Below are 23,357 nucleotides of genomic sequence, written 5' to 3'. Positions count from 1 at the left end.
ACAATGATGTGTAACTGGACAGAAATGAAAAAAAATCTGTGTAAAAAAGGATGTATCCTACAATGATGTGTAACTGGACAGAAATGAAAAAAATCTGTGTAAAAATGATGTGCCCTAAAATGATGTGTAACTGGACAGAAATGAAAAAAATCTGTGCAAAAAAGGATGTACCCCACAAAGATGCCATACTACATATCTTAGTATATCTACTTGATAATAAGTTAGGTCCAACGGCAAACTACATAGACACAGATCTGTTTATGTATAATGTGCTGGCAGAGAGGGGTGTATGCAGCTTGTTAGAAGCAATCAGCAGAACAAATAAAACACACTCTTATCTTCCAGCATAATATGACAGCAGATCAGGGTCTATACTGTTTGTAGCTGGAACCAACTTACAGGCAAGTAGATGCAGTATCTTTAAATAATTGGCATACAGGAAAGGATTACAAATTGTTGTTCACAAAATGTTTTTTCTTGTATGGGCCAACTTATATTCTTGATGTAACTTGTGTCTTGTACAAAATTTATTATACTGGCCTGCATTTAGTAAGTCTGCTGAGCATAAATTGCCCTTAAAGAGGTGACAAAAATATAATTTAAGGAACTTACTTATCAATACACATGATAATCAGTCATACAGATCACCAAGACAAAACAAGGAAGCTTGGATTTTACATATAAAAATGTGAGCAACACTAATGCAGTAATCTGGAAAACTCTAAAGATTTGAGAAAGGCCTACAATGGTCTGAGTGATTCATCTGAATTTATTTTGTACTTTGTGTGACCATAAATATTTGATGACAAGCATTCTTAAGTTACTGAATTACCTGGTACTTTATTTACCAGTTTAACCTATTATGAACTGTATGGCTCACTCAGATAAAAGCTAGTTACCATACAAGTCCAAGTGCAAACAACACAGACCCTGATCTGGGACCACATGATGAGCTGGCACATCTATGTCTATATGTTGTTTGTTTCACTGATAACTACTAGCAAACTAAATAGATCCATATCTGCCAGCACATGTGGCAGCAGATCTGTGTCTGTACAGTTTGCAGTTAGACAACTTGGATAAGTCAGTATATACTGTATAGGGATGGACAGGACAAAGTGTGTATGTGTTTGTGCTTGTGTGTGTGATTTGGATTTTTAACGTAGCTTTAACAATATTTCAGTCATATTGCTATGATGTCTGCAATGTGGTAGTTTATTGTGATGTCTAGCACTGAGGCATCATGCCGCAGACATGTAGTATGATGTCCCACCCAGTCACATTATCCTGACACCAGGACGACCAGTCCTAACACTAACCTCTTAATGCTGAATGCCAAGCAAGGCAGCTGGTAGTAACATTTTTATAAGTCTCTGGTATGACTCATCCGGGGATCAAACCCATGACCTCCCACATCTGAGGCTGACACTCTAACCACTAAGCCACTGCAGCAGTGGACAGGACAAGATAAGTAATCAAATGATAAATATATTATGTCTTAATTCATCATCTAAAATGTTTACTAATATCTGAAAGAACATGATCTATCTTTACTAATATTTGAAAAGCTATCATCTATGACTAAAAGCTGCAATAATTTTCTTTTTATGAATGACAGGAATGTTTGTGTCTGCTAGAGTTTTTAAAAAAGTTGATCTAAATGAATAGCATGAGTAACAGCTGTCAGCTTGGTAAATCAACATGCTACCTGGATGAATGCATTGCTTGGGGGAATTTTACCTTTCCTGTGACCTCTAAACTGTCAAGGCAATGGTAATAATGTATAGTCTTGGATAAACAGTTTTGCTAGCTTGTATTAACATGCAGGTACATTAGGTAGGTAGGTTCATATCTGGATTGCAAGGGGTATGTCTATCTGCCAGCCAATATGTTGGATTGCCAGTATGTTAGTATATATTTGTTTCTTTAAGCTTGCCTCTCTATCTGTCTGTCTGTCTGCATGCCAGTCTGTCTGTCTGTCTGTATGTATGTATGTATGTATGTATGTATGTATGTATGTATGTATGTATGTATGTATGTATGTATGTATAAATATTCTGGCAAAAGACTTACCAGTATCTTGATCATATAATAGGTACTTGTTGCATTTATTTTCAATGACACTCATATAATTACTGATCCTTGATACCTGTCAATTAAGTCTGTCTAGTATGTCAAAAGCTAATACCCTGGATTTTATCTTGAAATATCTGTTTTCTATCTACAGGTCAAAGGCATGACTGGTCAGGCATCAAATTAACCACACAATGTATACAGAACACTTAATTGTGAAATGATTTGCCCTGAATGCATACCATAAAACTGATTCAAATTTATGTTCTACAATGATTGTATTCTATTTAATCAATCATAATTAATGCAAGATACAAATGAGTCTATAATATGTTATACAACTTATATGATATGTTATACAAATTTACTAGGGCATTTAAATTACATTATTTATCTTTGCAAAACACATTTGGAAATATGTAGGAGACAGGATGTGATCTATAATATCATAGTGTGAAGTCCATAGTTATGCAGAGACAGTCAATATACTGTGGCCCAACACTACCTCCTGAATAAATCTCTGTGTCACAGGAAAAGAAGTACACTTTACACTGATGCTCTCAAGCATATCACCTCTGCCAAAAAAGGATATTAGCACATGCATAGACGTTTATGAATGTTCTTGATGGATGTATAACCCTCTTATATTCAAATTTGAAGATTATGTTTACATTCAAATGGATGAAATGGGACCCAGCTGTGAAGAAAACTGGACAAAGAATTCCATACTAATATCAAGACAGCCAGTTGTGATTTAAACTCAAGTGTACATGATTTCAGTTATGAATAGAATCTTTTTGCAGCTGAATGATTACACAGTTACACAACATGTACTTATCAACTGAAGCCTTTGAAACCAGATTTTGATGAAGACATGCAAGTAAGAAAAATGGACTTTTATGTATTTTCAGAATTACCTAAGTGGATCATGGATGAATTTAGGTCTATGATTTTATCACCCTACAGCTAAAAGGATGTGCTAACGCTAAACTATAGAAAATGGAGAAAGAATGGGAAGTAAATTCTATAGAGGATATTGAGAATGAAATGGTTCAAGCTTCCATGGAAACATATTCATTTCCTCTCACTGGTCCAGCAGGGGAGAAGCTAATCTCCCCTTGCTGTATAGCTGTGTCAAGAACAGGGGAGTTTCTTATCTGTGATCCCATCAGCTATTTTCTTGTGATATACAACAAGAATGGGGACTTTCTGAGCCACTTCAGTACTCTGCCAGTAAAAAGCTTTTACGTTTTCTTGAATATGGATGTATATCAGCCACATGATGTTGGTTGGCTTTCAACAAAAAAAATTGTGTTCACACAGCCAGCTGGATGCAAAATATGTATTTCTGATTGGAAAGGGAATGTTACTACATGTATTCAAGGTCGTCCCCTGTATGAGCCTTATGGGCTGGCTGTTGATGATACCGATAAAATATTTGTCACAGATCGAAAGAAAGGGAGAATACTCTGTTATAGTGCAGAAGGAAAATTATTACAAAGCATTGGCTCTTTTAGTTCATCAACGAATGTTCTCTCTTCCCCTCTCTCTATTGCAATTGATCATACATCAAACCTGGTTATTAGTGATTTTAACAAAGGTAGAATGTTTATGCACATATATAGAAGGAATGGTGATGTCCTGGAATCAATAACTATTAATGATTCACCTGTCAGTGAAGAAAGGTATCCAAATATAACTGTGACTGAGAGTGGTTACATATTACTAGCAGACACAGTCTCAGGTTCTGTTCTTGTCTTAAGTGCAGACAAATTAAATGGTGAAGAAAGCAGGAGGAAGAAAGAGATTAAACTGGCCGAGAAACTGACTGGAATCACATATATACCTGACAAAAGACAGCTTGCTTACATTGATCAAAGTCATATGGCTATTTATGTGCAACCATGGCAACCAGCTTCTGAAATGAATGGCTTTATCACTCCTGGCAATGAAACTCCTGACTTCCCTCCCAAAGACTGAATCTTATCTTCCACAGACCAATATTACACACGATAATTATCTCTTACATGTAAAGGGACTCCAAGTATTTGTCAGGTACCATGGTAAAACTGTTACAAAAACAAATACATTGTCTTAAATTTTCTCTTTTCGGCTTGGTATTGATCTCAGAAACTATTTTAATTTTTAAATAATGGCATGTTTTTCTTACATGTGAAAAATAAAGAAAAATTGTCCAATGCAAAGGTCTTAATAAATGCAAATGTTTAATGATACAACATATTGACAGGTGTATTTGTTACCATTATAGATAAAGTCTGTGAAAACTGAAAAGATTATGTTTATGAGTACAGTGCTCCCTTAAAATAATGCCCTTCATTATAATACAGTTATAAGGCGAATATAGTGAGTCTCACTATTATAAATGCTACTTATGCGGGGTCCCATCTCATTAAGTGGTACTAAAATTATATATATATATATATATATATATATATATATATATAAAAGGCAGTTTCACTATAAATTTATATCTTCTATGGTTCCCATATATGTACATGTACAGTGATATGGCTTTCATAGACAGCATTATAATGAGGAGTACTTTATCATACATTTCATTATAAGGTAGTCTCACTCTAAGGCTGCATACTAAATGGATCCCATAGGCAGCATTATATCGAGGGAGTACTGAATCATGCATTTCATTATAAGGTGGTTTCACTATAAGGCTGCATACATAATGGATCACATGGACAGCACTATAAAAAGGGAGTTCTGTATCAATATTGCTATGTCCTGACATCAAGTAACCAAGGATACTGATTATTCATTAACATTATGTGCAATAACACAACAGGACCTGAGTAGGATGATTGTAACCACCTATAATTAATTAATTACACTTGCTTGTTTATCCCCAAAATGAAATGGTAGTATTTTCATAATTTGAAAAATTTACTTGCTAAGCAACTAAAACATTTTCAAAATTTAACTTTGATTAAACTGACCACATTCCTCAAATGAAATTTTGTCTTATATTTCACATGATTAAATTGTCACATGTTTAATATACTGTATGATCATTTATTGTTGTTGGTCTCAGTTTTTGTATTAAGAAAGACATTTTAATGGATACCTGAATTTGTGTTTTTTTTATGTCAAAGTGTTTATTATCTGTAGGTATTAATTTCATGGAATAACTTCAACAAATATGTAAAATAAAGAATTTAACAGAACAGAACTATGCCAAAACTGCTTCAGTGTCTAAAACAATACTCCCTCCTGTATGCGCATAAATAAAAAAAACCTGCCAGGATCAATAACCTGCACTAAATATTGAAAGAAGTCAACATAGACAACACTACTAGGTTAATCATTATTAAAGTAAATGTGTATGATTTCTTTATTTAAACACTGTCAATAAAGTGACACCATCAATTATATTCTAGCGATCATAGCAATAATATAATGGCTTGACGAAATTCAACTTCCATCAATCAAGCTGATTCATGCTGTGTGAAAGATAGATATAACTGTGACTTTTAAAATGACGGACTTTTAAAAAAAAAGACAGAGCCGTGACCGTTAGAATGCTGGACTTGTGTAATTCTGCAATTTCAGGACCATTTATCTGACAAACTTTTGTGTGTACCAACAGATTTAATTGACATGATGTTGATTCAGTGGTTTTGTCCAATAGTTAGTGAAGTGTGAGCTTTACTCTGCAGTAATTAGTGTATATACACAGTGTTTCATTAGTAACTGCAACAGTTCTGGAGTTTTACATTCATATTAGTGTTGTCCACTGGGATTCAGTAAGAATGAATAAGACAAAATGTGCTTTCACCAGGATTTAAATTTTCTGACAACAGTTTTACTTCATTGAACAATTGATTTGAATAAGTATTAGATCTAACTTTCATATCCTAGCATCATTTATTATTCTTCCATGGTTTTTCATGCTTTATTTTCATTTCTCTTTATCCCCATTTATGTCACAACATATCAGTTTACGGCAATGACTGGAAATTACACATACCATATAGGTAATCATGCATTGAAACAATAATGAATACATTATAATTGATTTTTAAAGGGTTAAAAAAAAAAAACATGTAAAAGCTAAACTTTTATTACCAGATTACAGAAATGACATTGTTTTACCAAACTGTTTTATTGATTTCAAAGAAAGAAACACTGTAGGAATGGGGAGGAGGCTTTTTGATAATTTGTACTGGAAGTGTATTAGTAGTGAACCAGTCAATGACATTACTAGACTCTGCTGAAAGGGTGTTAATAAGAGTGTTAAATCCAGTGAAGAAAAAGACAGAGTGTTATCACTGGAATAGTTATATAAAGAACTGTGACTGAAATAAGAAAAATGGTTTCTGCAGAATAACATTAGTTCTAGATTATAAACCAGGTCCAAACATTGTGGATAGCAAACAGGATAAAGAAAAATTGTACAATAGCTGCTTGTGAAATTACCATACACAAATCTCACAACATGCTCTTATATTTTGTCAAGTTTTCTAAGGCTAGGGGACAGAAATTGAAATTGGAGAGGGTAAATGTATATCAGATTGTCAGATAGTTTATGACCAATACATTTTAAGATAGTATAGTATTTTTACAGGTGAATTGAATTGAGCTGATAATCAATGTCAATTGCAGGTGAATCGAATTGAGCTGATAATCAATGTCAATTGCAGGTGAATCAAATTGAGCTGATAATCAATGTCAGTTCCAACCAGTACAGGTGAATCAAATTGAACTGATAATCAATGTCAATTTCAGGTGAATTTGATTAATTTTTAATCAATGTCAATTCCAGAGTGGCCAAGTGGTCTAAAGTGCTCACCATTCCGGATCACTGCCATCTCACTTCTGTCTGCGTGGGTTTGAGTCCAAGACTCGGTCAACATGGGTATGTGAGAAAGACTGTTAATAGCTTCTCGTGGGTGGGTGGTTCTTCCCTGGGTTTTCCAGGGTTCTTCCTCCACCAGTTATACTGGCTGCCATGTATAGCCTATCTTGTGCTGAAAAATGGCGTTAAACCCTAAAACAACAACAACAACAATGTCAATTCCAGGTGAATTGAATTGAACTGATAATCAATGTCAATTCCAGGTGAATCGAATTGAGCTGATAATCAATGTCAATTCCAGCCAGTTTAACAATTTTGAGGAGGGACAAAAACTTGTTTGATATGGAATATGAAAACATTTTTGCCATACATCCTCTATATATCCCTATATTACATCAAATTCACTGCTTCCATCAACTTTGAACAAAACACATTATTATGTAGTTTGGTTTTTATACTGAAGAGAGATCACACTGTAATAATTAATATGGAAATGAGGTGTGCCACTGGTGGAAAAAAAATGCTATATAAACGTGCGCAATTTTGATGAGAGTAAATCAATATTATTTTATTAGTTTACAAAAATATTTTTATATATATATGTATATGTATGTTTACTAGTCTGCAATAACACTTAAAACTAATTTTGTTAGTATGAGTATTCCAATCCAAATTAAACTTCTAACCCAATTTATGAATTTCTGACATTATGGACATAGACTCAATATCCCCAACAGCAATGGCTACAGAGGTACTATGTGTTTGCAGCCCCACTAAATGGGGCCATAAATGCCACATACCACTGGAAATGCAAACTCTATTAACCAAAACTAAGAATTCAAAAAGAACTTGCTTAGAGCAAATATATGTAGCAACAAATACATTTTTTAAACTCCAAAACCTCTCATGCTGTTGTTTTTTGAAAAATACAATTTACAGTAATCTTTGGGGGAAAAAAGACAACTTCAATATATGCCTGTAAAATGCAGCATGTATAAATGTAAACAGTCCTGCTTAGAGCTCATGTAAAGTATCCTTGGGGCAGTTTACACAACAATTTAAAGGAAAATAAATCAAGTTTAAACAACCACCATTTTATTGTATTACCTTATTGTATTATCTAATTGTCTGATAATAGCTAGGGCAAAGTGTTAAGTCCTTTAAAGACTGTGGTGGGGAGCCCATTTTGCTAATTTGTAGAGGTAAAGTTCACAAGGTGGATCAACCCAATGCATTTTAAGTTGTAGGTAAATTAAAGAGGTATTGGAGTCATTGTAGAAGAAAAAAGTTATTACACATCATTGCATTGAATGAGAATGTTTAAGTTAACTATATTAGAGATTATCAGCAAGTTTGTAAACAGTGGCAACCTTTCTTTGAAGTGAGATTTTACTCCATATATAAAACACAAAGCATGATTATTTCAGTTGATGGAATAGCGTTCAAGTATTATTTGTGAAGGTTGTTCAGGAAGCAATAAGCTATCAGCAAAGCAAGCTAACACCTGCAAAAATGAATTTCATAACTCCAGGCTGATGGTGTTTTATTTTGCGAAGCACTGAGGCTTGAGTGGGGCTTTCAATTCTTTGCACATACTACAAAATAACACACTGACATAAGCCATTTTAGAGTGCATGACATCCGTTGAATAAGGAGCACAACCTGTAACATATTCAACATTTTGAATTGAACAGTCAGATTAGTTCTCTTTATTATTATTAGTTATCCCAATCTTGTTAAAACTGTATTAAATGACACTAGCTCTTCAGGATGAGTTTAGCCATGAAATAAATTGATTGAAAGACAATTATCAGACCCTCATGTTTACACAGCTGACATGTGTTGATAAAGCAATAGCACCTGAACTGGACAGAGGCATTTATTACTGCTGTATTACCTGTAAAGCTCCCATTAAACATGAAAATAGTATGTCCCCTCCTTCCACTAATGTTATGGTCAGTCTCAAATGTGATGTAAATTCATTTTTTTACAGTGACAAGCATATATCATGGTCAAACTGTATCATAAAGTTCTGACAAGCATATCATGGTCAAACTGTATCATAAAGTTCTGACAAGCATATCTCATGGTCCAACTGTATCATAAAGTTCTGACAAGCATATCTCATGGTCCAACTGTATCATAAAGTTCTGACAAGCATATCTCATGGTCAAACTGTATCATAAAGTTCTGACAAGCATATCTCATGGTCCAACTGTATCATAAAGTTCTGACAAGCATATCTCATGGTCAAACTGTATCATAAAGTTCTGACAAGCATATCTCATGGTCAAACTGTATCATAAAGTTCTGACAAGCATATCTCATGGTCCAACTGTATCATAAAGTTCTGACAAGCATATCTCATGGTCAAACTGTATCATAAAGTTCTGACAAGCATATCTCATGGTCCAACTGTATCATAAAGTTCTGACAAGCATATCTCATGGTCAAACTGTATCATAAAGTTCTGACAAGCATATATCATGGTCAAACTGTATCATAAAGTTCTGACAAGCATATCTCATGGTCAAACTGTATCATAAAGTTCTTACTATGCTAACATTATGGTCATTAAAAACAACTCAGTTCAGAAAATCATTAGCTCAGAGAATCCAGCAGGGAGGTTGGAAGAACAGTACCATCCAGCATCGAGTGAGTGCAGAGATGAATATTAAGGACACTTGCATTACCTTCAAACCCCCTACTGAACTGTTGAGAGCAGCAAAAACTGCATCTTATTAAGCATATGTTTGCCATCCAATGGATTTTAAAGACAGAGACTTGATGTATATTTTTGTTCATTATTAGTGTGGTTGTGATTGTGTGAATGTTTGCACGCATATCTATGTACATGGTAATGATATTTGACAATTCTAAACTATTTCTTTCTTTTTAAGTGTATTAAATGCTTTGAAGATACCAAACAATTTATTTTCTCTTCTTCAAATTTTAATTTCATATAATTTTCTATAGGTTTCTCAATGGGATCACATAGCTTTTTTGCATCATGCGCACTCATTCCACCCCACCCCAATCTCAAAAACCCCACAACACTGTCTGCATGGGAATAAGCCAGATATGGGCTCCAAATGAGGCATATACTTTTCGCAATGGGAAACGTAAATACACAGATAAAAAGAGTTCATACAGCAACTCTTTTTTTTAATAAAATACAAGAATAAAATAATTTACTATAGAAATTTGTAATAAATAATTTTGTGTTGTTGTTGTTGTGGGGTTTAACGCCATTTTTCAGCACACGATAGGCTATATATGGCGGCCAGTATTAATGGTGGAGGAAGAACCCGGGAAAACCCCAGAAAGAACCACCGACCCACGAGAAGCTACTGGCATGCTTTCTCACATACCTACATTGGCTGAATCTGAGACTCGAACCGGCGCAGACAGAGGTGAGATGGCAGTGATCCGTAACGGAGAACGCTTTAGACCACTCGGCCACTCGGGGCCCCCTAATTTTGTGTAACTCTACACGTGTATGACAAGAAAAGCAGCAGATCACACTTTAAAAGTTGATGATAACAAACAAAAAAGTGTCATCCAGGGTAGCAAAGATGAATCGGCTTAAGTTGCTATTAAAAAATGCCCAAAATATGCTGAAATCTAAGGGTGTGTTGATGTCATTTACTGTGACTACATAAAAGCCTTTGATAAAGTGTTCTATCTATGACAACTGCATATTTTACACAATGCAGATAATGGTATTTCTTCTGGGATGGAAATAGACAGATAATGTCAATGCAGAATCTTCAGAGAGGAAATCAATCATAAGTGGGATCAATCAGGGATCTGTCCTATGCCCTTTACTCTCTTCCTGATGTTATATATTTACTGTCTTTGTTCATGGGAGGTACAAAGATTTGTTTACTCAAAGCTTGTCACAAAGACTTTAAAACATGACTTGTCATGGGTAAAAAACCAAAATCTTCGAACCTTCCCCAAAACAAGAAAAATAAAATTATTTATTATACTGAATTGTAAAAGACAGGGAAAATATGACTGATTAGGGAGACATAATCACATGAGGCACAATTACATGAGGGAGACCATTTCATGTTAGAGGAAGTAGTAATATTTTGTTAAAGATAATCATTGATCTCTCATCTTATGAACACAGGATAAATACTTGATTTGCCTCCACTTGCATACAGAAGAGACTTGACTTGCCTCCACTTGTGTAAAGAAGAGACTTGATTTGCCTCCACTTGCATAAAGAAGAGACTTGATTTGCCTACACTTGCATACAGAAGAGACTTGACTTGCCTCCACTTGTGCAAAGAAGAGACTTGATTTGCCTCCAATTGCATAAAGAAGATACTTGATTTGCCTACACTTGCGTACAGAATAGACCTGACTTGACTCCACTTGCATGAGACTTGATTAACACTTGCATAAAGAAGAGATCTGACTTGCCTACACTTGTATACAGAAGTCACCTTACTTGCCTCCACTTGCATACTGAAGAGACTTGACTTGCCACTACCTGCATACAGAAGAGACTTGACTTGCCTAGACTTGCATACAGAATAGACTTATTTGACTTTCCTGCACATGTATACAGAAGAGACTTGACTTGCCTTCACTTGCATACAGAAGATACTTGACTTGCCAACACCTGTATACAAAAGAGACTTGACTTCCCTACACTTGCAAACAGAAGAGACCTGACTTGTCTACACTTGCACACAGAAGATACTTGGCTTGCCTACACTTGCATACAGAAGAGACTTGCCTTGCCTACACTTGTATACAGAAGAGACTTATTTGATTTGCCTATACTTGCATACAGAAGAGACCTGACTTGCATATATTTGTATACAGAAGAGACTTGACTTGCATACACTTGCATACAGAAGAGACTTGACTTGCCTACACTTGTATACAGAAGAGACTTGCCTTGCCTACACTTGTATACAGAAGAGACTTACATGACTTGCTCACATTTGCACACAGAAGAGACTTGACTTACTTACACTTGCATACAGAAGACTTATCTGATGTGCCTATACTTGCATACAGTAGAGACTTATTGCCTATACTTGCATACAGAAGAGACCTGACTTGCATACAATTGTATACACAAGAGACTTGACTTGCATACACTTGCAAACAGAATAGACTTGACTTGCCTACACTTGCATACAGATGAGACCTGACTTGTGTACACTTGCACAAAGAAGAGACTTGCCTTGCCTACACTTGTATACAGAAGAGACTTATGTGACTTGCTCACATTTGCACACAGAAGAGACTTGACTTACTTACACTTGCATACAGAAGAGACTTATCTGATGTGCCTATACTTGCATACAGTAGAGACTTATTTGACTTGCCTACACTTGTACACAGAAGGGACTTACTTTACTTGTTCACACTTGTATACAGAAGAGTCTTGACTTACCTACACTTGCAAACAGATGAGACTTGACTTGATGACACTTGCATAGAGAAGAGACTTATTTGACTTGCCTATACTTGCATAGAGAAGAGACTTGACTTGCCTTCACTTGCATGCATAAGAGACTTGACTTGCCAATATTTGCATAGAGAAGAGACTTATTTGACTTGCCTATACTTGCATAGAAAAGAGACTTGACTTGCCTTCACTTGCATGTATAACAGACTTGACTTGCCTATACTTCCATACAGAAGAGACTTATTTGACTTACCTACACTTGCACACAGAAGAGACTTGACTTGCCGACACTTGCATATAGAAGGCTGAGACTTATTTGACTTGCCTACAGAAAGCGACTTGACTTGCCTACACTTGCATACAGAAGAGGCTTGACTTGCCTAAACATGCATAAAGAAGAGACTTATTTGACTTGCCCACACTTGCATACAAAAAGAAACTTGACTTGTCTACACTTGCATACAGAAGAGGCTTGAATTGCCTACACCTGCATACAGAAGAGGCTTGAATTGCCTACACTTGCATAGAGAAGAGACTTATCTGACTTGCCCACATGTGCATACAAAATTATTAGAGGTGCCATGATTGAAGTATCCAAGATTTTAAGTGGAAAATATCACAGAGAAGCCTTGAATATCTGTTTCAACCCATTATGGGAGGACAAAATTAAAAGCTATACAATTTTAGATTGATATATGGAACAGATTCATGCTGAATATAAAATGGTATCTCATCTGAAAGAGAACTTTATAAGTTCTGGTCTAACCATGTGCAGTTCTACTATCATGATGGAATCATTGGAACTGGACATGACCAAATAAACTTGGAAGAGTACAACAAAGAGCTGGTACAAAAGGTTACCAAGAGCATTCTGCTAGAAGAGTACAATAAAGAGCTTGTACAAAAGGCTACCAATAGCTTTCTGCTAGGAGAGTACAACAAAGAGCTTGTACAAAAGGCTATCAATAACTTTCTGCTAGGAAAGTACAACAAAGAGCTGGTACAAGAGGATACCAATAGCTTTCTGCCAGAAGAGTACAACAAAGAGTTTGTACAAATGGCTACCAAAAGCTTTCTGCTGGGAGAGTAGAACAAAGAGCTTGTACAAAAGGCTATCAATAACTTTCTGCTAGGAAAGTACAACAAAAAGCAGGTACAAAGGCTACCAGTAGCATTCTGCTAGGAGAGTACAACAAAGAGCTGGTACAAAAGGCTACCAATAGCATTCTGCCAGAAGAGTACAAAAAAAGAACTGGTAAAGAAGGCTACCAATAGTATTCTGCTAGGAGAGTACAACAAAGAGCTGGTACAAAAGGCTACCAATAGCATTCTGCCAGAAGAGTACAAAAAAAGAACTGGTAAAGAAGGCTACCAATAGTATTCTGCTAGGAGAGTACAACAAAGAGCTGGTACAAAAGGCTACCAATAGCTTCCTGCCAGAAAAGTACAACAAAGAGCTGGTGCAAAAGGCTACCAATAGCATTCTGCAAGAAGAGTACAACAAAGAGCTGGTACAGAAGGTTACCTATAGCTTTCTGCCAGAAGAGGACAACAAATAGCTGGTACAAAAGGTCACCAGTAGTTTTCTGCTAGAAGAGTATAACAAAAAGCTGGTACAAAAGGCTACCAATAGCTTTCTGCTAGGAGAGTATAACAAACATCTGGAACAAAAGGTTATCAATAGCTTTCTGTCAGAAGAGTACAACAAAGAGTTGGTACAAAAGGTCATCAGTAACGTTTTGCCAGAAAGAGTACACAAAAGAGCTGATACAAATAAACTTGGAAAAGTACAACATAGAGCTGCTACAAGAGGCTACCAACAGCTTTCTGCTAGAAGGGTACAACATAGAGCTGGTACAAAAGGTTACCAGTAGCTTTCTGCCAGAAGAGTACACCAAAGAGCTGGTACAAATAAAATTGGAAGAGTACAACAAATAACTGGTACAAAAGGCTACCAATAGCATTCTGCTAGGAGAGTACAACAAAGAGCTGGTACAAATAAACTTGGAAGAGTACAGCCAGTGTGTCCCCCAGGGGTGTAAAATTGAGGGTACAAAAAGCCCCTTGGTGTCAAAACTGGGGGTCAAATAAAAAATGTGGGGGTCAAAAATGTACTGACAAATTTTCATACGACTATTACTTTTTCAGCTTGAAATAGGATATTGCAACTTGCACAACATACTCTCTCTCTCTCTTTCTCTCTCTTTGTTTAAACATACAAATACACCAACATGCACAATTAACAAACAAATGCATTATCCGTTCAAAGAATAATTTTATTAGTTCATATTTCTTTTAAAGTCATACTTTTAACAGTCTCCTCAAGCAATATTATTGCCCAACACATTACATATAAGCCAATACAAAAGGCCAAATAAATCTTTTTAACCAAATGGGAGTTAATTTACTGCCTTTCATAAAATGTGTACTATCATAGGTTTCATTGTACTTCATCCTATAACACATTTATCCAAATATCAAGGAGGATAATGCTTCATCCTCTTTCTAATAAGTTACACTTGAACTTTAAGATCTTTCTTTTATTGCAGCAAAAGTTGAAAACCAACAAAATCTGTAATGACCCGCTGACTTTGTAATCCAAATAACGCATATGTCTCTGCAAGTTTACTGATTTCTTTGTTGTGAAATAATGTCTTAGGTTATAACGTGTTCTCCAGATATCTTATGGCAAACGAGGGCAGATTTTTAAAAATTCTAAAATCCTGTCACAAAAGGATTATTCACTTTTGCAGTCTTTGCAATTGCGCGATCAGAAATCACACTGGTAATCATAATGAATGTGCCGTATTCCATTCAAGCGAATTATTTTCTCCATTTTTCATTAAAATTATATCCACAGCGACTCTTTTGTGTTCTGCTTCTTTCACTTTCTTCGCTAATGCTTTTTAGTGCATGACGTTTTAATCTGGAGATCACTTTCTAGTGCAACAAGCCTTGAGGTTAAACATCTAGATTACAGCTTGCTGAGCTCGATGGAGAAGCTCGCGATATTAGGGGAAGCTACTCGGTCATAACATTGCCTAAGCTAGTCTGGTTCATTGTTTTATATGTTCCCTGCATTGTACTTTGCTATACGAATAGAGGAGCGCAAGGCAGGGAGCAAACAAAGCGGGGAACCAGTCAATGCCTATACTCAAAGTATATACGATGCCATCCATCGTTCAATGCATTGGCTATTAAATAAATCATGATCATATTATGAAAATCCTTTGTGTCAAAAAAACGCACGGCAACAAAATGTGTGCGTCATTTATCTCCAGCATGTGTCCCTGATGCACAACTGTGCATAAAGGGAAACACTGAGTACAGCACAGAGCTGGTACAAGAGGCTACCAACAGCTTTCTGCTAGAAGAGTACAACACAGAGCTAGTACAAGAGGTACCAACAGCTTTCTGCTAAAAGAGTACAACCCAGACCTGGTACAAAAGGCTACCAATAGATTTTTGCTAGAAGAGTACAACACAGAGCTGAAACAAGAGGTTACCAATAGCTTTCTGTCAGAAGAATACAAGAAAGAGCTGGTACAAAAGGTCACCAGTAAGCTTTCTGATAGAAGAGTACAACAAAGAGCTGGTGCAAAAGGCTACCAAGAGCTTTCTGCCAAAAGAGTACAACAGAGAGCTAGTACAAGAGGCTACCAATAGCTTTCTGCTAGAAGAGGCCTTTGTCAGAAGAGTACAACAAAGAGCTGGTACAAAAGGTTACCAATAGCATTCTGCTAGTAGAGTACAACAAAGAGCTGGTACAAATAAACTCTGAAGAGTACAACATAGAGATGGTAAAAGAGGCTACCAATAGCTTTCTGCTAGAAGAGTACAACAAAGAGCTGGTACAAGACATTACCAATAGCTTTTGCCAGAAAAGTACAACACAGAGCTGGTTCAAGAGGCCTCTGCCAAAAGATTACAACACAGAGCTGGTACAAGAGTCCTTTGCCAGAAGAGTACAATATAGAACTAGTACAAGAGGCCTCTGGAGGAAGAGGATTTGTGAGCATTTCTGTGTGTACAAAAACATGCAAAATAATTAAATGCATTCAACTCTAATAAACAAAAACACTTTTACTAAACAAAGTAGCCTAAATTAACAGTTGTATGACATTTCTTTGTTTCAGTGTATACACTTTTTATTGAAAAAGAGAAGGCCCTTGTTTCTGCTGTGAATCTAATGCTCCTGTAAGCATTGCCTAATTTTATTCCATCCTTTATTTTCCATGTCTTTTGCCACAAACTTAAGTAGCATATAAGTTTGTTTTTTTATAGAATTGTCTTTGCTTCATACTTAAACTTGCAAAATAAGAACATAACACTTTGAAGTCATATGGGAATATATGCAACTGAAAAACTATAATCAAAACTCTAAAGCAAAACCCATAACACTGATTTTACATGCTTGTCACCTTGACCCAAAAGTCAAAGGGATGTATGAGTGTTTCACATAATGAACCTGCCATTGCTCCAATGTGAAGCACTCCAAATATAAACAATTTTAAGTGATACATTGAAAAGAAATAGAGCATTATAATATACATATATTTGACAACCATAAACCTAACAAGGGGCCCAAGGGGGTCTGATATTACTCACAGGGCTTATATAACTTGACAGTTCACCATTTCCCTAAGCAAGCTTATGTAGTATTGCAAAAACACAGCAAAATTAAACTATCTCCCAAGCTTACCTTTTTTACTGTATTGCTAAAATCTGTTCTAAACAGCAAAATTAATATGCACGGTCTCTAGTTAATAATCAAAAACATCCAAGATCTTGATGATATAAACTTATTTCCCATGTCTTCAAGAAGTTGGATGAAAAAATGGCTCCTGATCTTGGGATTTTTTTGTTCTTTTAACAGTAATAAAGAGGTTATTTTAACATCACTTGAAAGGTAACAAGTTTAGCCAAGGTATCACATTAATAGAACCTATACTGAAAGTTTGATCAGAATCACATCAATATGACTACAAAGTGGCATCGAGCTAAAGCCAATCTGATCCAGGTTTCCTTCATTAATATGCATGGATCCTGTTCACTTTCAATTTTGTCCAAGATCTTGATAATATAAAAAAATCTTATTCAAATTATATTAAAAACTGGATTAGAATTATGGCTTCTTGAGTGATAATATGTTCAGTGATTCAGATATAAGATAACCTCGTTAATATTCATCCAAGATTTTGATATCAGTACATATTTTAAATGTAATCAGTCCATCATTTAAATGTAATCAAAATCAGATCAGATATGTGGCTTCCAGAGTAGTAACCAGCTCAGCCAATCAGATTAAAGATCACCTAATTACCATGCATGGGTCTTGCTCATTATCTAATTAAGTTGAGATCTTGATGATATACACATATATTCAATGACTGATCAAAACTGAAAAACAAATATGACCTCCAGAAAGGAAACAAGTTCAGCCAATTATATGAAAGATCAATGAACTAGTATGGGTGGATCTTGTTCATTACTGAACTTGTCTGAGATCTTAATGACATAAGCATATATTCCAGGTTTGATCAAAATCATAGCAAAATTATGACCTCTGCAGCAGTAATAATCTTAGTTAATCAGATGCATAATCAGTGAATTAGTAACTCATCTGAGATCTTAATGATATCAACATAAATTCCAAGTATGATAATAACTGGATCAGTGATATTACCCTTGAGTGGTAACTATGATTAAAAACTAGTTGCAAGACCACCTCAAAAAAATGCATGAAACTTACTCAATGGACAACACAAACAGAATGTGGTAACATCTATAAACTCACTTGGCTTTATTGCCAAGTGAGCTTAAAATTATTGAGCAGATGAAAACAAAAGATAATTATTGGACAGAGGAAATTTTGAAAGGTCTCTGACATATAGAAGCCTAAATAATATGTAGTCACAAAGCAGTAGGAATACAATCTGAGGAAATTATTTTATTTCATTACATATTGCTTCCTAAATCAAATGGAATCCAAGAAATCCCTACCAAAAGAAATTGTTGTAAATGAGCACTACGCTGTTTAGCATGATCTGATGATCGGATCAAAAGTAAACCTGCAGTTAAAAAACTTACACATATAAATGATCCAGTGACCTTCACTTTTGATTACTTAGCCACAAATCATACATGAAGTTATTCAAATTAATTTTTTTTTAAAATATTAAACAAAATACCACAATAGATGTGTACAGTACTTGTTGATTTTATATTTAAAAACAATGTTTTGGCTTTTAAAATATATATGGTAACAATTTCTTAACTGTCTATAATGTCCTCTTCAAATGATTTATGAATAAGCACTACCAAACGGAAGGGACTAAAATATGACAGTAAATAAATGCAAGCTCCAATGTACAGATTTTTGAATTTGCTCTTTTTAAAAGTATTTCTCTAAAAGGAAGTATTATTTCAGAGTATGTTTTCATTTTGTGATGAGATATGGCACATAAAAGTGACTGAAGTGTGTCTAACATGAAGTTGACTGCAGTATGTCTAACCTAAAGGAGACTGCAGTATATCTAACATGAAGTTGATTGCAGTATGTCTAACATGAACTTGACTGCAGTAAGTCTAACATGAAGTTGACTGAAGTATGTCTAACATAAAGATGACTGCAGTATATCTAACATGAAGTTGACTGCAGTAAGTCTAACATGAAGTTGACTGCAGTATATCTAATAAGAAATTGACTGCAGTATGTCTAACATGAAAGTTGACAGTAGTATGTCTAACATGAAGCTGACTGCAATATGTCTAACATGAAGCTGACTGCTGTATGTCTAACATGAAGTTGACTGCAGCAAGTCTAAAATGAAGTTGACAGTAGTATGTATAACACGAAGCTGACTGCAGTATGTCTAACATGAAGTTGACTGCTGTATGTCTAATAAGAAACTGACTGCAATATGTCTAATAAGAAATTGATTGCAGTATGCCTAACATGAAGTTGACTGCAGTATGTCTAAAATGAAGTTGACAGTAGTATGTCTAACATGAAGGTGACAGTAGTATGTCTAACATGAAGTTAACTGCAGTATGTCTAATAAGAAACTGACTGCAGTATGTCTAACATGATGTTGATAGTAGTATGTCTAACATAAGTTGACTGCAATATGTATAACATGACACTGACTGCAGTAAGTCTAACATGAAGTTGACTGCAGTATGTCTAACATGAAGTTGACTGCAGTAAGTCTAACATGAAGCTGAATGCAGTATGTCTAAAAAGAAGCTGACTGCAGTATGTGTATTCCTAATGAAATATAAGACACATACCCACAATTAAAGGCTCAACTCTGTTATACTACAGATTAATGATGCCAGTTTTTAACAGCTGGTTCAGACCCACTATTTCTGAATGGTTCTCAAGCTATACTGGCTGCAGGTAAAAACCAAAGTTTCCATGTGATGACAAGAATTGTATGATAGGGGCACAACTCTATACAAAATTGAGCAGACAAGATTAGACCCATAAAATGCATTTGCAAGTGAATGAGACAATGTACACACTAGATGCATCAAAAAGTGGTGAATGGTTATTGATCTATGTCAGCTACAAGCAACATACCTTGTGAAGATAAGATAATCAACAATGGCCAAAACCCTATCCAAAACATTGAGGTAATAAGATAATAATCATAAAAGGCACATAATCTCTGTGAGGTAATGTACACACCAAATTTCATCAAAATATATTAAATAGTTCTTGAGTTATCCTGACTACATGGACCTTCAACAGTAAATATTTAAACATGCTGGCAAAAGGGCAATAACATTCAAATGGCATCCAGTGATGTGTAAGGGTTGCAGAACTATGAGGGATACAAGCAGTGTGAATAGATATACATATATATGGATGGATGGAAAAGGTCATTACTATAGGGTTCTCTTACCTCAATGTAGGGCCCAAATAAAATGACATTGAAAAATCATCATGGCAAGCAAAATAAAATAGAAAATCTACTTGCATTCTAATACCAAACAAATGTACACATAAAAAATAAAGAGACAATTTTCTTACCAAATTACATCAGAATATGATGAATGTATTTTATTTTGCTATGCTGCATGCAACATTCCAAGTTTCCATATAAAAAGATTTTTTTTATATGGGCCATACCTCTGTCCAAAACAGAGTAAAGAAAATTAAATCTGTAAATCAATATGTAAATCTATGACTCATCCTACTGCATCATAATATGGTTCCTTGGTTATGTCAGTAACAAGCAACATCCCATGTGAAGGCATGAAGTTAACAGTCAAGGTCTATAGCTCTATCCTAACAAAGCATCAGAAAATATTGAATGGTGCTTGAGGTGTGTCAGTTACAAGCAACATCCCATGTGAAGGCATGAAGTTACAGTCAAGGTCTAAAGCTTTATCCTAACAAAGCATCATAAAATATTGAATGGTGCTTGAGGTGTGTCAGTTACAAGCAACATCCCATGTGAAGTCATGAAGTTAACAGTCAAGGTCTATAGCTCTATCCTAAATGAAGCATCAGAAAATATTGAATTGAGACAAAACCCATACAAGGCACATATAGGTCAATGAAACAAAGTATATGTACAACACTTTATCAGAATATGATGAATGGGTCTTGAGCAGGTCCATTTATAAACAAGATTATATGAAGTTACTGTGAAATTAGTTGTCAAGTGTCATGGGACATAACTCATGCAAAAACTGTCAAGTGTCATGGGACATTGTTCCATCCAAAATGGCAATGAGACAAAATCCACGAATGGCAAATCTAGATCTATAAAACAATGTACAAACTAAATTGTGTCAGAATATATTGAGTGGTTGATTGACAAAGAGCAATAACTCTATAAAAAACTGACCCCAAAAGGAAAAACCATAAAAGACACAAGTGCATGTCACAGGCATTTCTCCTACTAAATGGCAGGGCTTTAGTGGTAACAAGACGTGTGAATGAACATGCAGGATGAATGATACACAAACAGAAAAGATGATTATAGCAAACTCCTGTAACTCAATGCATGGTCCTAATAATTTATCACACAATAAAAGTGGATACACACAAATGTTTTAAAAATCACATCACTTGGTTTCCTTTCTTTTCTAATTTTATGGGACAAAAAATTATTGTGCAATAAGGTAACATTATTTATATTCATACTCACTTCTGGTTCTGCAAACTGGCCCCGGACTCAAGAGACGAGGTTGAGATAGCAGTACTACCACTCCTTGCTGTACTGGCAGTTGAGGCATCCCACATGTCTGCCTGTCTGGCCATCAGCTGAAGCAAGTGTTCCCGTGAGAAATGTGTTCCCTGGGCACGTTTTCGATACTCATTGGCTTTCCTTCGCAACTCTATTACCTCGGCAAACCAAGTCGACAAAGCAGGTTCTGTTTCATCCCCTGGTTCACCAACCTATCACAGAAAAACAGGTAAGTCACAATAAATCTTCTATGATAGGGTGTGGGGTCGATTGTTTTAGCTGGTATAAACTAATACAATTCTTGAATTATATTTCTATACTGTACAAAATGTCAATTAATAAAATATTCCTGCTGAAATGAAAGTTAGTTTTAAATGCCATGCTAATTTAGATACCGCTTAAAAACGATAGACACTAAAATTACTGGATGGTCTAAAACAATGCACAACTAAACATATTATAAAACTCTCAATTGACTGTCAAGATACTAAATTAAAATCATGATACTTTTAGAAACCGTATGCATTTAATGGAAGACATGAAATGCACACAAAAATATATTATAACTAATATAAATATATAAATTAAAACACATTTTTGGAGCTTATTTCAATTTTGACAAGACCTAAGTTAATGGCATGCCATCATAAAATACCCACTGCCTGAAAATGGTGCCTAACTCAGGCTGAAAGAAACTTGAAGTAGTGCTATTCTGATGATTTGCCACAGCAAAATTCCCAGATCTACTATTACCACCAACCCCATGTCATCTATCCCTTTGCATTTTTACTTTCTGGCTATGATTCAATGTACAAGTTGGTAATAAAACAATATCACTCTTAATAATAATAATAATAATGATGACTTTGTATAGCGCCTAATCTTTAGAATCTCTAAGTGCTTTACAACATTAGACAACACCTACAAGATAAAAAACATATAATGACATGACTACAAAAACAAACACCATGAAATTAGAAAACATTAAAAAAACATGCTGAGAATATTTAGGGTAGGAAACATTATTAGGTCTTTAAGTTTGTTCTTGCAGTCAAAATAAGTGAGTTTTGAGAGCCCTCTTGAATGTGATCACTGTGTCTTTGTGTCTAAGTTCAGTGGGCAATTCATTCCACATTGCTGGGCCCTGGTATGCAAAAGAACGATGTCCATATGACTTTGTTTTCATAGTGGGAATAATGAGTATACGATTGTCAGAAGAGGAGCATAAGTATCTAGCTGGTGTGTACACATGGGTGAGGTCGGATAGGTATGTTGGACTAGAGTCCGACAGTGAAATGTAGCACAGAGAACATATTTTGTGTTTGATTCTGGATCAAATAGATAGCCAGTATAAGGTACAGAGCAGCGGGGAGGTGTGCTCTGATCATGGTACTCTAAGTATGACCTGAGCAGCTGAGTTTTGAACTTTTTGAAGTTTCTGGAACAGATATTGAGATGAACCAGACAGAACTGAGTTACAATAGTCCAGTCTTGAAAGTACTAATGAACAAACAAGTGTTTTAGTGGCATCAACTGAAAGATATTTGCAAATTGAGCTGATGCGTCTCAGCTCAAGATATGCAGCCTTGCATATGTTCATGACATGTTGGTGCAACGTGAGAGTACTGTCCAGAGTAACACCTAGGTTTCATACTGATTGTGTGAATTTAATGTTGGCGTTGCTGATATTTATTGTTTGAGGTAAAGGATGTGACTGAAAAAGTCTTTGTGTTGTGATCAGAATGGCCTCAGTTTTATCATCATTCATCTGCAGCTTGTTACATGTCATCCATGATTTCACATCAGAAATGCACCT

The 23,357-nt window shown here is 35.4% G+C and overlaps 2 protein-coding genes across 6 annotated transcripts in view; one reads left to right on the top strand and one right to left on the bottom strand.

The window, feature by feature from the left end:
• The window catches only part of LOC149789090 (stabilizer of axonemal microtubules 6-like), a 124,474-nt gene that overhangs the window by 52,297 nt on the left and 48,820 nt on the right, over nucleotides 1-23,357 (bottom strand). For all 3 annotated transcript variants that reach the window (XM_089975288.1, XM_089975286.1, XM_089975287.1), the window contains exon 10: nucleotides 21,503-21,753. In XM_089975288.1, the coding sequence (XP_089831414.1) occupies nucleotides 21,503-21,753 (251 nt within the window). The remainder of the gene's footprint in view (nucleotides 1-21,502; nucleotides 21,754-23,357) is intronic.
• LOC149789091 (uncharacterized) lies at nucleotides 1,740-5,167 on the top strand. 3 transcript variants are annotated; one of them, XM_089975292.1, is made up of 2 exons: nucleotides 1,740-1,906; nucleotides 2,228-5,167. In XM_089975292.1, exon 2 carries the CDS (start codon nucleotides 3,073-3,075, stop codon nucleotides 4,051-4,053), a length of 981 nt encoding a protein of 326 aa, XP_089831418.1. In that variant the 5' UTR covers nucleotides 1,740-1,906; nucleotides 2,228-3,072; the 3' UTR covers nucleotides 4,054-5,167. The 3 variants fall into 3 exon arrangements, with proteins under 3 accessions (XP_089831418.1, XP_089831417.1, XP_089831419.1); XM_089975291.1 differs by having other exon boundaries at nucleotides 1,772-1,902; XM_089975293.1 differs by having other exon boundaries at nucleotides 1,799-1,836.

This window comes from Sinohyriopsis cumingii, chromosome 11 (genome assembly GCF_028554795.1).
Source record: "Sinohyriopsis cumingii isolate HCF-2022 chromosome 11, ASM2855479v2, whole genome shotgun sequence".
In the NCBI taxonomy this organism is placed as follows: Eukaryota; Metazoa; Mollusca; class Bivalvia; order Unionida; family Unionidae; genus Sinohyriopsis; species Sinohyriopsis cumingii.
Note: the sequence above shows the minus strand (reverse complement) of the source record. Positions and strands in the feature narration are given on the sequence as shown.